Below are 16765 nucleotides of genomic sequence, written 5' to 3' on the forward strand. Positions count from 1 at the left end.
AAATAAAGATGCTCTTTAAAACCAATCAGAATGAAAACACAACCTACCAGAATCTCTGGGACACCTTTAAAGCAGTGTCTAGAGGAAAAATTTATAGCAATAAATGCCCACATGAGAAACAAGGAAAGATCTAAAATTGACACCCTATCATCAAAATAGAGCTAGAGGAGCAAGATCAAAAAAACTCACAAGCTAGAAGAAGACAAGAAATAACTAAGATCAGAGCAGAACTGAAGAAGATAGAGACACAAAAAACCTGTCAAAAAATCAATAAATTCAGGAGCTGGTTTTTTGAAAAGATCAACAAAATAGACCACTAGCCAGACTAATAAAAAAGAAAAGAGAGAAGCATAGATACAATAAAAAATGATAAAGGGGCTATCATCACTGATGCCACAGAAATACAAACCACTATCAGAGATTACTATAAACAACTCTATGCACATAAACCAGTAAACCTGGAAGAAATAGATGAATTCCTGTACACTTGTACTCTACCAGGACTAAACCAGGAGGAGGTTGAAACTATGAATAGACCAATAACAAGGGCTGAAGTTGAGGCAGCAATCAATAGCCTACCGACCAAAAAAAGTCCAGGTCCAGATGGATTCACAGCCGAATTCTACCAGACATACAAAGAGGAGCTGATTCCATTCCTTCTGAAACGATATCAAACAATACAAAAGGAGGGAATCCTCCCTAACTCATTTTATAAGACCAACATCATCCTAATACCAAAACCCGGCAGAGACTCAACTAAAAAAGAAAACTTCAGGCCAATATCCATGATGAACATCCACACAAAAATCTTCAATAAAATACTGGCAAACCAAATGCAACAGCACATGAAAAATCTTATTCATCATGATCAAGTAGGCTTCATCCTGGGGATGCAAGGCTGGTTTAACATATGCAAGTCCATAAACGTAATCCATCATATAAATGGAACCAAAGACAAAAACCACATGACTGTCTCAATAGATGCAGAGAAGGCCTTCAACAAAAGTCAACAGCCCTTTATGCTAAAAACTCTCAATAAACTAGGTATCCATGGAACGTATCATAAAATGATAAAACCTGTATATGACAAACCTACAGCCAATATCATAATGAACAGGCTAAAGCTGGAAGAATTCTCTGAAATCAGGAACTAGACAAGGATGCCCACTCTTACTATTCCTATTCAATATAGTATTGGAAGTTCTAGCCAGAGAAATCAGGCAAGAAAAAGAAATAAAGGGTATTCAATTAGGAAAGGAGAAAGTCAAACTGTCTCTATTTGCAGATGACATGATTGTATATTTAGAAGACCCGATCATCTCAGCCCAAAATCTCCTCAAACTGATAAGCAACTTCAGCAAAGTCTCAGGATACAAAATCAATGTGCAGAAATCACAAGCATTCCTATATACCATTAACAGGCAAACAGAGAACTAAATCAAGAGAAAATTGCCATTCACAATTGCTACAAAGAGATTAAAATACCTAGGAATACAACTAACAAAGGATTAAAGGACCTCTTCAAGGAGAACTACAAACCACTGCTCAACGAAATAAGAGTGGGCACAAACAGATGAAAAAATATTCTATGCTTATGGTTAGGAAGAATCAATATCGTGAAAATGGCCATACTGCCCAAAGTCTTTTATAGATTCAACACTATCCCCATCAAGCTACCAATGACCTTCTTCACAGAACTGGAAAAAAAAGACTTTAATTTCATATGTAATCACAAGAGAGCCCACATAGCCAAGACAATCCAAAGGCAAAAAGAACAAAGCTGGAGGCATCACACTGCCGGACTTCAAATTATACTACAAGGCTACAGTAATAAAAACAGCATGGTACTGGTACCAAAACAGAGACACAGACCAATGGAACAGAACAGAGGCCTCAGAAGCAACACCACATATCTACAACCATCTGACCTTTGACAAACCTGACAAAAATAAGCAATGGGGAAAGGATTCCATGTTTAATAAATGGTGTTGGGAAAACTGGCTGGCAATGTGCAGAAAGCAGAAAATGGACCCCTACCTGTCACCTTGCACTAAGACTAACTCCAGATGGATTAAAGATTTAAACATAAAACCTAACACCATAAAAACAATAGGTAAAACATAGGCAAAACCATTCAGGACAGAGGCATAGGCAAGGACTTCATAACTAAAACACCAAAAGCAAAGGCAACAAAATCCAAGATAGACAAATTGGATCTAATTAAAATTCAGAGCTTCTGTACAGCAAAAGAAACTATCATTAGAGCGAACCAGCAGCCAACAGAATGGAAAAAAAATTTTGCAGTCTACCCATCTGACAAAGGGCTGATATCCAGAAATCTATAAAGAACTAAAACAGATTTACAAGAAAAAAACAACCCCATTCAAAAGGGGGCAAAGGACATGAACAGATACTTTTCAAAAGAAGATATGAGGCCAAGAAACATACAAAAAGATGTTCATCATCACTGGTCATTAGAGAAATGCAAATCAAAACCACATTGAGATACCACCTCACACCAGTCAGAATGGCGATCATTAAAAAATCTGGAGACCGCAGATGCTGGAGAGGATGTGGAGAAATAGGAACACTCTTACACAGTTGGTGGGAGTGTAAATTAGTTCAACCATGATGGAAGACAGTGTGGGGACTTCTCAAGGATCTAGAAATAGAAATTCTATTTGATCCAGCAATCCCATTACTGGGTATATACCCGAAGAACTATAAATCATTCTACTATAAGGACACATGCACATGTATGTTCATTGCAGCCCTGTTTACAATAGCAAAGACCTGGAACCAACCCAAATGCCCATCAATGATAGACTGGACAAAGAAAATGTGGCACATATACACCATGGAATACAATGCAGCCATAAAAAACAATGAGTTTGTGTTCTCTGTAGGGACTTAGATGAATCTGGAAACCATCAGTCTCAGCAAACTGACACAAGAATAGAAAATCAAACACTGCATGTTCTCACTCATAGGTGGGTATTGAACAATGAGAACATGTGGACTCAGGGAGAGGAGCATCACACACTGGGGACAGTTGGGGGGTTAGGAGTGGAACAGGAGTGGGTGGGAAGGGAGGGGAGGGATAATATGAGGAGAAACGCCAGATATGGTATGCACCTATGCAACAACCCTGCATGACCTGCACATGTACCCCAGAACTTAAAAGTAAAATAAATAAATAAGATGTAAAGATATAAGTAGAATGATTGTCATTTTGAGAAAGTCTAGAATTCGGTGTACCTTTAAATTCATACTCATTCTCATTTTAAACTATAAAATTATTTGTAATAAGGAGAACCTATGTTATTTCCTATAATATAACAGTTCTATTAAGCAATTCCATTGAAATAACTTCTCAGGCTTTCAAATTTCCTTTGAATTTACATTTTGTTATTGTTGTTACACTTTCAGCTGAATTAGCAACCCGTGAGATTAATTTGTATTACTGGCATCTCAAATCACTTTGCTTTTCTTAAAAGGTTTCTATCCTCATTTCTTGATTGATAAGTAGGAATATTTAATATACTTAGACACATTTCCACTTGGAGACATTTGAATGCATTTTCAATTTATTTGTATTTAATTTTTAAAAATAGATTATTTTGTATCCCTAGTCTTATACATCTAGTATAAGGGCAGACAACTTGAGCTCAAGGTCTTCTTTTGGGTCTTGGCTTTGAAAGCTACCTTATACTTTTGATTCTGGGAAAACTAAGCTTTTGTTCTCCCTTTCAGCTAAGTTCAGATTGTTGTTTTAGCAGCTAATTTCTGTTAGAGATGAATCTAAGTTCCTTCTTTCTGGATTTGTACACATACTTCTCAAATTTACCTTTGATAGAGATGAGTCTTCTTTTAAAATGCCTGAATGATTATCTTTTAATTTTACTTCTGGTGGAAATAAGACATTTTCCATTTTTCTGTCTGGCATGCTTTCTGATTGATGTTCACCTAAAGGTGACATTTTGTCTGCTTTTGTTATTTCCTGGCTAGAAATGGTGCACAATGGGTGCACTTCTGTGAGTGGAGGTGCTGATTCATCACTGTTAGCAGCATCAGCAGTTGAATTCTCTTGGTCCGATTGGTTCAAAGTTGGCATAGTCAGGTCTTTCTCATAATCATTATCCAGTAACTAGAAAATACAGCAATAAAACAAGCTGCCAATTAATATTGACTAAAAATTTTCTAGATTAAGAAAATGACTTAAAATTAATTGTACTTTTATCCTTTATCATAACAAATTACCACTATCTTTGTAAATTTTATGTTCCTTAATAAAGAAACATGAGAAATTATTTACTTGCCTGAAACCTTGAACTGTAGAATACTACCCATAAAAGTGATAAACAGTGGTTCTCACATATCCAAATTTATAAATCAGCAACATCTCAAAATAAAAAATCTGAGGGTCTGACATTGTACTGTTATTATACTGTCACTAATATATCATGAAAGAAAGGAAATTTTAATAGCAAATTGCAAAATAAATGATACCATAAATCACAACTATATAAGAAAATAAAGAGAATGTTAATAGCACTACAGTACAAAGAACAATGTTGTAAAATAAAGGATAGCCTGTTAAATAAATTTAGCTTTATGAAAAAGTCTCTATATTATCTTCTTTTACTCTCCTTGAACTGGGGAAAACAGTGATAAGTACTGACTCTTCATTTGGTATCTGGGAGCCACTGACCCAAGAATGAAAATCATTAAATCCTATTTGTCAAGCAGTAAGTGAACATTTTACTCTTCATTGGTTTACATTGGGATCCACTGCTTTATGGAATGAATACCTTATGTAAATTTAGCTGATAAGCAAATTATATTATATAAATTCTATGCTTTGTTTACTTCTATTATAAACTATAGAATATTGTTTCCTGCACAAAGTTTACAATTTGACAAATTAAAAGATTTTTGTGACAATGAGTTAAAAGCTGAAGTTAAGTCTATGGCATATATTTCTAAGATCTTATGTAGAATTTCATGCTTTTTTCTTGTTTCTCTTTCTTTTCTTCCTTAACACATTTTGTCTCCTATCTTAATATTTTTAAATGTTACTATATTTTATGCAGAAGGCTCTTTCAAGGGGGTAACTATAACATATGCCATAATAGAAACTACGAAACAACTGAGTAACTTCTTGGATGCCTTTCTCTATTCGTAAATATTTCTCCATTTATAAACATTTTATCCCTTTATAAAATAATGACTATTAAAAGTTCTCTTCCAACTTCCCTTACCTCATATGAAGTAGTTTCATCTTCCTCATTTACAAGAGGGAAACCTGATTAAACAATTAATAAGAGAATTTTATTTTATATAAAAACAATGAGCACATTTATATGTACGTACATTGATAAAATAGTATTATATTTTTTCCCACTAAAAACAAAGAGCAACTTAAATCAAAGCAACTATCCAAACATAAACACTACTTAGTAAAAACAAGCTGATGAATCTCTGGGAAGATGGGGTGTGGTAAATAACATTTCAGATCCATAAATACAAGACACAAACACAGGTAGAGACTATATTTCTTAAAAGTTGAGAGGAAATAAACTCCAGATGATAAGTGAAAGGACTGGGATTGGAATAATAAAGGTGCATGAAATCAGAGAAAATAGGACCATTCAAAGAAGGCTGGTTGAAATACTTGTAACATTTTCCTAGAAATATAAGGAATACATATTTAGCATGTAAAAAAAGGAAAACCTAAAAGGGACAAAAAGAAAATAAATAACTGAGACATGATTCAAGCAAAATAAAAATTGCTATGGTCACAACTATATGACTTCATTCAGCTCTTTTATTTTTTTCTTTTAATTGTAATAAGTACAATTCACATGAAATCTATCCTCTTAACACATTTACAAGTGCAAAATACAGTAATGTTAAATACAGCACAATGTTCTAAAGCAGATCTATAGAACTTCATCATCTCATATAACTAAAACTTTATATTGCTGAAAAGCAATTCACTATTTGGCCCTCCTCCTAGCCTCAGGCAAGCAGCATTCTACTCTATTTCATATACCTCACATACATGGCATCATGTAATATTTGTCTTTCTGTGACTGGCTTATTTTACTTAGTAGAATGTCCTCAAGGTTCATCCACATTGTCACATATAGCAGGATTTCCTTCTTTTTAATGCTGAATGATATTCCATTGTAGGTAGACGGCCATATAATATTTTATTGCACTTCTCAGATATTGTGTTTTGTACAAACTGAAGGTCTGTGGCAACCTTGCATTGAGCAAGACTATTGGTGCCATTTTTCCAACAGCATGTGTTCACTTTGTGTCTCTGCATCAGATTTCGGTAATTCTCAAGGTATTTCAAACTTTTTCATTATTATAGTATCTTTTATGGTGCTCTATGACCAGTGATCTTTGATGTTACTATTGTAATTGTTGAGGGGCACCACAAACCACACCCATCTGAGATAGCAAACTTTTTAAAAAAATGTAACTTTTAATACAATTGTACATATGCAGGTTAAACAGATAAACTTGTGTCATGGGGGTTTGTTGTACAGATTATTTCATGACCAGGTATTAAGCCTAGTTCCCATTAGTTATTTTTCCTGATCCCCTGCCTCCTCCCACCCTCCACTCTCAGATATGCCCCAATGTGTGTTGTTCCATTCCATGTGTCCATGTGTTCTCATCATTTAGCTCCCACTTATAAGTGAGAACATGTGGCATTTAGTTTTCTGTTCCTGCATTAGTCTACTGAGGATAATGGTCTCCAGCTCCATCTATGCTCCTGCAAAGGATGTGATCTCATTCCTTTCATTGCTGCTTAGTATGCCATGGTGTATATGTACTACGTTTTCTTTATCCAGTGTACCATTGATGGGCATTTAGGTTGATTCCATGTCTTTGTTATTGTGAATGGTACTGCGATGAACATACTCATGCATGTGTCCTTATAAAAGAATGATTTCTATTCCTTTGGGTATATATCCAGTAATGGGATTGCTTGGTCAAATGGCATTTCTGTCTTTAGGTCTTTGAGGAATCACCACACTGTCTTCCACAGTGGCTAGACTAATTTACACTCCCACCAACAGTGTATAAGTGCTCCTTTTTCTCTGTAACCTGGCCATCATTTGTTATTTTTTGACATTTTAGTAATAGTCATTCTGATTGGTGTGGGATCTCATTGTGGTTTGGATTTGTATTTCTCTAATGATTTTGAGCATTTTTTCATATGCCGGTTGGTCATATGTGTGTCTTCTTTTGAAAAGTGTCTGTTCATGTCCTTTGCCCACTTTTTAATGTTTTTTTGTACATTTGTTTAAGTTCCTTATAGATGCTTGATATTAGACCTTAGTAAAATGGCAAACTTAATTTATAAATGTTGTGTGTGTTCTAACTATGCCACTGAGCAGCTGTTCCCTCAGCTCTCTTCCTCTCTTTTGCCTCTCTATTCCCTGAGATACACAATATTGAAATTATTGCATTAATAACCCCAAAATGCATCTAGATGTTCAAGTGAAAGAAAATTTGCACATCCCTCCTTTAAGTTAAAAGCTAGAAATGATCAAGCTTACTGAGGAAGGCATGAAAGCTGAGATAGGCCAAAAGTTAGGTCTTCTGCGCCAAACAGCCCAATTGTGAATGTAAAGGAAAAATTCTTGAAGAAAACTTAAAGTGCTATTCCAGTGAACACACAAATGGTAAGGAAAAAGAAACAGCTTATTGCAGATACGGAGAAAATTTTAGTGGTCTGGATAGAAGATTAAACTAGCCACAAACAGTCCCTCAAGCCAAAGCCTAATCCAGAGAAAGCCCCTAACTATCTTCAATTAAATGAAAGCTGAGAGAGGTGAGGTGGCTGCAGAAGAAAACCTTGAAGCAAGTAAAGGTTGGTTCATGAGGTTTAAAGAAAGACAGTATCTCCGTAATACAAAAGTGCAAGGCAAAGCAGCAAGTGCTGATGAGAAGCTGCAGCAAGTTACCTAGAAGATCTAGCTAAGATAACTGATAAAAGTGGCTACACTAAATTGATCTTTATTGTAGATGAAACAGCCTTATACTGGAAGAAGATGTCATCCAGGACTTTCATAGCTAGCTGGTGACTTTAAGTTGAAGCCAATGCTCATTTACCATTCTGAAAATTCTAGGGCTCTTAATATTCCTGTCAAGTCTACTCTGCCTGTGCTCTATAAATGGAACAACAAGACATGGACGACAGCACACCTGTTTGCAGCATGGTTTACTAAATATTTTAAACTCACTGTTGAGACTTACTATCCAGAAAAAAGGACACCTTTCAAATTATTACTTCTCAATGACAACATACCTGGTTATCCAAGAGCTCTGATGGAAATGTATGAGGACATTAACGTTGCTTACCTATCTGCTTATACAGATCCATTCTGCAGCTCACGGATCAAGAAATAATTTCACCTTTCAAGTCCTCTTATTTCACAAATACATTTTAAGGTTTTAGCTACCTTAGGTAACTCTTCTGAGGGATCTTGGCAAAATAAATTGAAAACCTTCTGCAATGGATTCACCATTCCAGATGCTATTAAGAACATTTGTGAGCCAGGTGTGTTGGCTCACGCCTGTAATCCCAGCACTTTGGGAGGCTGAGGCGGGTGGATCACAAGGTCAGGAGTTCGAGACTAGCCTGGCCAACATAGTGAAACCCCATCTCTACTAAAAAAAAAAAAAAAAAGAAAAAAGAAAATAGCCAGGCATGGTGTAAGGTGCCTATGATCCTAGCTATTTGGGAGGCTGAGGCAGGAGAATTGCTTGAAGATGGGAGGCAGAGGCTACAGTGAGTCAAGTTGGTGCCACTGCACACCAGCCCAGGTGACAGTGTGAGACTCTGTCTCAGAAAAAAAAAAAAAAAAGAATATTTGTGCTTCAGGAGAGGAGCTCAAAATATCAATATAACAGGAATTTGTAGGAAGTTGATTACAACCCTATAGATGACTTTAAGATGTTCAATAAATTTTGAGTAGAGAAAGTAACTGCAAATGTGATGAAAATAGCAAGAGAACTCGAATTAGAAGTGAAGCCTGAAAGATGTGACTAGATGGCTGCAATCTCATTATAAAACTTGAATGGATGAGAAGTTGCTTCTTATGGATGAGCAAAGGAAGTAGTTTCCTGAGATGGAATCTACTGCCAAAGATGCTGTGAACATTGCCAAAATGACAACAAAGAATTTAGAATACTAAATAAACTTGGCTGACAAAGCAGTAGCAGGGTTTAAGAGGACTGACTCCAATTTTGAAAGAAGTTCTACTGTGGGTAAAATGCTTTCAAACAGCATCACCTACTACAGAGAAATCTTTCATCAAAGGAAGAGCCAACTGATGCAGCAAACTTCATTGTTGTCTTATTTTAAGAAATTGCCACAGCCACTCCAACCTTCAGTAACTGCCATCCTGATCAGTTGCCAACCATTAAGATCAAGTCCCTCCAGCAGCAAAAAGACCACAACTCACTGAAGGCTCAGATGATCATTTATATATATGTGTGTATATATATATATGTGTGTGTGTGTGTGTGTGCACGTGTGTGTGTATACACACACGCACACATACATATATACACACGCACACATACATATATATACACACACACACACACACACACATATATATATGTATTTTTTTTTGAGACCAAGTCTCATCTCACTCTGTTGCCTAGGCTGGAGTGCAGTGGGCTAGAGTGCAGTGGTGTGATCTCGGCTCACTGCAACTCCACCTCCCAGGATCAAGCGATTCTCGTCTCAGCTTCCTGAGTAGCTGAGAGCACAGGTGTGAGCCACCATGCCCGGCTAATTTTTGTATTTTAGTAGAGATAGGGTTTCACCATGTTGGCCAGGCTGGTCTTGAACTCCTGACCTCAGGTGATCTGCCCGCCTCAGCATCCCAAAGTGCTGGGATTACAAGATTGAGACACTGCACCCAGCCATTCCCTATATTTTTTTGAGATAGGGTCTTGCTGTGCCACCCAGGATGAAGTACAGTGGCACAATCCTACCTGATGCACTGCAGCCTTGAACTGTTGGGCTCAAGCAATCCTCCTGCCTTGACCTCCCAGAGTGCTGGGATTACATGCATGAGCCACTGTGCCAACCGGCAATTAAGTATTTTTTAATTAAGTCATGTACATTGATTTTTTTACATAAGGTTATTGCACACTTAATAGATAATAATATAGTGTAAATATAACTTTTATATGCCCTAGGAAACCCAAAAAATCATATGACTTGCTTTATTGCAAATATTTGCTTTATTGTGGTGGTCTAGAACTGAACCTGCGATGTCTCTGAATTACATGTGTATAACACATTTTCTTTATCCATTCATCTATGATGTTTAGGTTGTTTCTACATCTTGACGATAGTAAGTAACATGGCAATGAACATAGGAGTGCAAATATTGCTTTGAGATGCTGATTTCAATTCTTTTGGATAGACTTCCAGAAGTGAAATGGCAGGATCATATGATTTATCTATTTGTCATTTTTTGAGTAACCTCCATGCTGTTTTCAAAAGCAGATGCATCTTTTTACATTCCCACCAACAGTGTACTGGGGTTTGAATTTCTTCACATCCTTGCCAACAGTCATTGATTTCTTGACTTTTCAGTAATACCCATCCTAACAGGTGTGATATCTTATGATTTTGATTTGTGTTTCCCTGATGATTAATGATGATGAATACCTTTTCATATACCTGTTGGACATTTGTAATGTCTTGTTTGGATAAATATGTATTCAAGCACTCAGCCCATTTTTAATTGTTTTTTGTGGGGTTTGTTTGTTTTGTTTTGTTTTGTTGTTGAGTTGAAGAAGTTCCTTATATGTTTTGGATATTAGCCTTTTATCAACTATATGGTTTGCAAATATTTTGCACCATTCTGTAGATTTTCTCTTCACTCTGTTGTTTCCTTTACTGTGTAGAAGCTTTTTAATTTGGTAAAGCCCCATCGTCTGTTTTCGCTTTTGTTGCCTGTGCCTTTGGTGTCTTATCCAATAAATTATTGCCCACACCAGTGTGAATGAGATTTTCCCCTATGTTTTCTTCTAGGAGTTTTACAGTTTTCGCTCTTACATTTAAGTGTTTAATCCATTGAGAGTTGATTTTTCCTTATGGTGTTAAGCAAGAGTCTAATTTCAATTCTTTTGCATGTGACTATCCAGTTTTCCCAACACCATTTGCTGAAAAGACTATTCTTTCCTCATTGTGTATTCCTGGCACACTTCTCAAAGATCAGTTGATCACATTTGCATGGGTTTATTTCTGGGCTCTCTCTTCTATTTTATTGATCTATATGTCTATCTTTATGCCAGTCCATGCTATTTTAATTACTATAGTTTTGTAATATATTTTGAAATCAGAAAGCAAATCACTCTTCAGCACTTGCACAGCATTTCACAGATTTAAACAAAATATTGGCTGGCTGTTTGTTTGTTATTTTCTTTCCTTATTCCTTCCTGTCTCCATTGTTAAGCACAATCATCAGCATAAAAGAGGTTTTTAATACCTATTTCTAGTTTGCATTCCAGCCTGGGCAATAGAGCAAGACTCCTGTTCTCTCTCTCTCTTTTCTCTTTCTTTCAAAAAAAAAAAAAGAAAAGAAAAGAAATCAGAAAGTGTAATACCTCCAGCTTTGTTCTTCTTTCTCAAGATTGTTTTGATTATCCAGAGTCCTTTGGGGTTTTATATAAATTTTAGGACTGCTTTTTCTACTTCTGTGAAAAATACCATTAGAATTTTCATAGCAATTGCACTGAATCTGTAAATTGCTTTGGGTAGTATAAATTGTTAGTGTATAGAAACACAACTGATTTTTCTGTGTTGGTTTTATATCCTGCAACTTTACTAAATTCATTTACTGATTCTAACATGTCTTTTTGTAAGGAGTCTGTGGAATTTTCTACATGTAAGATCATGCCATCTGTAAACAAAGATGATTTTACTTCTTCCTTTCTGATTTGGATACCTGTTATTCTTTTTTTCTTGCCTAACTGTTCTGACTAGGACTTCCAGTACTATGTTCAATAGAAGTGACAGACTGAACATCCTTGACTTGTTTTTGATCTTAGAGGAAAAGTATTCAGTTTTTCACTGTTGAGTATGGTATTTGCTACAGGCTTTTCGTTTATAGCTTTCATTATTAATATATTGTGTTCGTTTATTAGTATTTCTAGTTTTTTGAAGGTGTTTATCCTCAAGGCTGTTGAAATTTGTCAAATACTTTTCTTACAACTGTTGAGATAATCATGTGGTTTTTATCCTACATATTATCGATGTAGTGTATCATATTAATTGATTTCTGTATGATGAAGTATCCTTGCATCCTGGAGTTAAATTCAACTTGGTCATGGTGCATGATCCTTTTAATATGCTATTGAATTCAGTCTGACAGCATTTTATTGAGTAGTTTTGCATCTATATTTATTGAGAATAAAAGAAGACACACAAGAGATAAAGAGAAAGATACCAAAGCTTATCAATACAAAAAATCAATGAAAAACAAGGAAAGATAGCATGACAGAAAAAGATGGGCAAAAGTATTACAAGACAGAAACAATGTAAAAAATAGCAATAGTAAGTCTTAATAGTTCAATAAATCTTTAAGTGTAAATGGATTAAACTCTCCAACTGAAAGACATAGAATGGCAGAATAGATATAAAAACAAGACCCAATGTATTTTATGTAGAGGAGACTCACTTTAGGTTTCAGAACACACATAGGCTGAAAGTGAAGGAATGGAAAAAGAGATCCCATTCAAATGGAAACCAAAAGAGAGCCGGAGTGGCCATATTCATATAAAAAAAAGACTTCACGTCAAAAACTGTAAAAAATGTGCAAAAAAGTCATTATGTGATGATAAAGGATCAATACATCCAAGAGGATACAACAATTGTAAATATATATGCAACCAACCTTTGAGTAAGTGGGAAAAAAGTAACAGAAAAAACGATGGCAACCACCGGTGATTGAGGAGGTTACCCTCTATTCTTCCAGTGATATTGAAGAGAGGAACTGTGATTATCCTATACCTAAAACTTGAACGTTTCAGGTAAAGAGTTAGCTAAAGAGGTAGTATAGACTGGTAGATTCCAGAAGTTAGGAAATGAATGTTTCAAAAGCCTGATGTAGCTAGAGAAATAGAAGTAGAGAGGAAAGAGATGATTAACCTGTGACAAAAGTCTTACAACAATAAATCATTATTCCATACCTGCAGAATCCAAGACTTTACATTGTATTATTGTGTATTTTAAAGTGTAGTACTATACTCTAACTTGCTTTCTTAGTGAATTTAAGAGATTTTTAAAAGATTGTGTGAACAGTTCATTTATTAAATCTGTTACTGATACTTTGTGATAAATTCTCAAATGTAATGTTAATCTAATTTCCTTCTTCCTCTACCACACTTTCTTTTACACATGCACACACACACAACACACTCCATAAACACACTCCTCTATATAAAAGAGACCAATAGCTCTAGTTCACAATGTCTAATAAGAATGCCTTTTCACAGGTCATAGTTAATATTTAACATTTTTCTCTTCCTTAAAAAAGTAAAGGAGCACTGGCGAAGCACGGTGGCTCATGCCTGTAATCCCAGCACTTTGGGAAGCCAAAGCAGGAGAATTGCTTGAGCTCAGGAGTTTGAGACCAGCCTGGGCAAATGGCAAAATCCTGTCTTTACAAAAAAAAAAAATACAAAAATTAGCCAGGCATGGTAGCATGTGCCTGTAGTCCCAGCTGCTTGGGAGGCTGAGGTGAGAAAACTGATGGAGCCCAGGAGGTCAAGGCTGCAGTGAGCTGTGGTTGTGTGACTGCACTCCAGCCCAGGCAACAGAAATAGACCCGGTCTCAAAAATAATGATAATAAAAAAATAAAATAAAGCAGAATTAAAACTTTTTAAAACTCTTAATAGGGCCCAAGACTTTTCTGTGAAAGTATCACACCTACCATATGCCAAAACTATAGTGAAATGCAATTTATTTCCTAACAAAAAAGAAATCTACTTAAAGCAAATTATTGTCTTTTTGTGATATAATCACTTTGATTTAAATTATTGTAATAGTAAACAAAAAAATCAAATTAGTTTCTTACCATCTGCTATAACGTTTTCAAGTTCCTCTTCAGATGGATTATCTTCTGGGCTTTCAGATGCCTCATCCATATTAGTTTCCTAGAAGCAAAATATATATATATATTGGGGAAAATATTTAAAGAACTAAAACATTTTCCTCTGCCTTCATAACTACTTTTAATACAATATGACTTCCCACCCAACCCAAATTTACAGAAGACAAGAGGGAGATGGTTTTGTGAGAAAAGGAATCAAAAGAGCATTATTATTATTATTATTTTATATATATTTTATTGCACTTTAGGTTCTGGGGTACATGTGAAGAACATGCAGGATTGTTGCATAGGTACATACATGGCAATATGGTTTGCTGCCTCCATCCCCTTCATCTATATCTGGCAATTCTCCCCATGTTATCCCTCCCCAGTTCCCTACCCCTTGCTGTCCCTCCCATAGCCCCCCCACAGACATCAGTGTGGGATGCTCCCCTCCCTGTGCCCATGTGTTTTCATTTTTCAACACCTGCCTATGAGTGAGAATATGTGATGTTTGATTTTATGTTCTTGTGTCAGTTTGCTAAGAATGATTGTTTCCAGATTCATCCAAGTCCTTACAAAGGATGCAAACTCATCATTTTTTATGACTGCATAGTGTTCTATGGTGTAAATGTATCACATTTTCCCTGTCCAGTCTATCATTGATGGGCATTTGGGTTGATTCCAAGTATTTGCTATTGCAAACAGGGCTGCTATGAACCTATGTGTGCATGTGTCTTTACAATAGAACGATTTATAATCCTTTGGATATATACCCAGTAATGGGATTGCTGGGTCAAATGGAATTTCTATTTCTAGGTCCTTGAGGAATCAACACACTGTCTTCTACAATGGTTGAGCTAATTTACACTCCCACCAACAGTGTAAAAGTGTTCCTATTTCTCCACATCCTTTCTAGCATCTGTTGTCTCCAGATTTTTTAATGATTGCCATTCTAACTGGTGTGAGGTGGTATCTCAATGTAGTTTTGATTTGCATTTCTCTAATGGCCACTGATGATGAGTATTTTTTCATATGTTTGTTGGCCTCATGTATGCCTTCTTTTGCAAAGTGTCTGTTCATATCCTTCACCCACTTCTGAATGGGCTTGTTTGGTTTTTCCTTGTAAATCTGTTTTAGTTCTTTGATTTAGATTCTGGAAATCAGCCCTTTGTCAGATGGGTAGATTGCAAAAATTTCTTCCCATTCTGTTGGTTGCCAATGCACTCTAATGATTGTTTCTTTTGCTGTGCAGAAGCTCTGGAGTTTAATTAGATCAGATTTGTCTATTTTGGCTTTTGTTGCCAATGCTTTTGGTGTTTTGATCATGAAGTCCTTGCCTACTCCTATGTCCCGAATGGTTTTGCCTAGGTTTTCTTTTAGGGTTTTTATGGTGTTAGGTCTTACGTTTAAGACTTTAACCCATCTGGAGTTAATTTTAATCCATCCTCCAGGTTAAAATTAACCCATCAGGTAGGTGTCCAGTTTCTGCTTTCTGCACAAGGCTAGCTATTTTTCCCAAAACCATTTATTAAACAGGGAATCCTTTCCCCATTATTTGTTTTTGTCAGGTTTGTCAAAGATCAAATAGTTGTAGATGTATGGTGTTGCCTCCAAGGCCTTTGTTCTGTTCCATTGGTCTATATCTCTGTTTTGGTACCAGTACCATTCTGTTTTGATTACTGTAGCCTTGTAGTATAGTTTGAAGTCAGGTAGCATGATGCCTCCAGCTTTGTTCTTTTTGCTTAGAATTGACTTGTAAGTGGGCTCTTTTGGTTCCATATGACGTTTAAGGTGGTTTTTTCCAGTTCTGTGAAGAAAGTCATCAGTAGCTTTATGGGGATAGCATTGAATCTATAAATTACTTTGGGCAGTATGGCCATTTTCACAATATTGATTCTTCCTAACCATGAGTATGGAATATTTCTCCATGTGTTTGTGTCCTCTCTTATTTAATTGAGCAGTGGTTTGTAGTTCTCCTTCAAGAGGTCCTTTACATCCTTTATTAGTTGTATTCCTAGGTATTTTATTCTTTTTGTAGCAATTGTGAATGGGAGTTCGCTCTTGATTTGGCTCTCTTTAAGTCTGTTATTGGTGTATAGGAATTCTTGCGATTTTTGCACATTGATTTTGTAACCTGAGAGTTTGCTGAAGTAGCTTATCAGTTTCAGAAGATTTTGGGCTGAGACAATGGGGTCTTCTAAATATACAATCATGTCATCTGCAAATAGAGACAATTTGACTTTCTCCTTTCCTAATTGAATACCCTTTATTTCTTTTTCTTCCCTGATTGCTCTGGCTAGAACTTCCAATACTATATTGAATAGGAGTGGTGAGAGGAGGCATCCTTGTCTAATGCCAGATTTCAAGGGAGTGCTTCCAGTTTTTGCCCATTCAGTATGATATTGGCTGTAGATTTGTTGTAAATAGTTTTTACTATTTTGAGATCTGTTCCATCAATACCTAGTTTATTGAGAGTTTTTAGCATAAAATGCTGTTGCATTTTGTTAAAGATCTTTTCTGCATCTATTGAGATAATCATGTGGTTTTTGTCTTTGGTTCTGTTTACACAGAATTACATGTATAGTCTGTGTCTGTTGAACCAGCCTTGCATCCCTGG

At 35.9% G+C, this 16765-nt stretch overlaps 1 protein-coding gene across 8 annotated transcripts in view; it reads right to left on the reverse strand.

The window, feature by feature from the left end:
* Positions 1-16765, reverse strand: part of CATSPERT (catsper channel auxiliary subunit tau) — a 250019-nt gene that overhangs the window by 153734 nt on the left and 79520 nt on the right. For all 8 annotated transcript variants that reach the window (XR_013519035.1, XR_013519034.1, XM_078328136.1 and 5 more), the window contains exons 11-13: positions 14131-14209; positions 5262-5305; positions 3848-4147 (exon numbers count right to left, since the gene is read on the reverse strand). Coding sequence is in view for 6 of the 8 variants with exons in the window: in XM_078328136.1 (XP_078184262.1) it covers positions 3848-4147; positions 5262-5305; positions 14131-14209 (423 nt within the window). In the remaining 2 variants the exon portion in view is untranslated. The remainder of the gene's footprint in view (positions 1-3847; positions 4148-5261; positions 5306-14130; positions 14210-16765) is intronic.

This window comes from Callithrix jacchus, chromosome 6, assembly GCF_049354715.1.
Source record: "Callithrix jacchus isolate 240 chromosome 6, calJac240_pri, whole genome shotgun sequence".
Taxonomy (NCBI): Eukaryota; Metazoa; Chordata; class Mammalia; order Primates; family Cebidae; genus Callithrix; species Callithrix jacchus.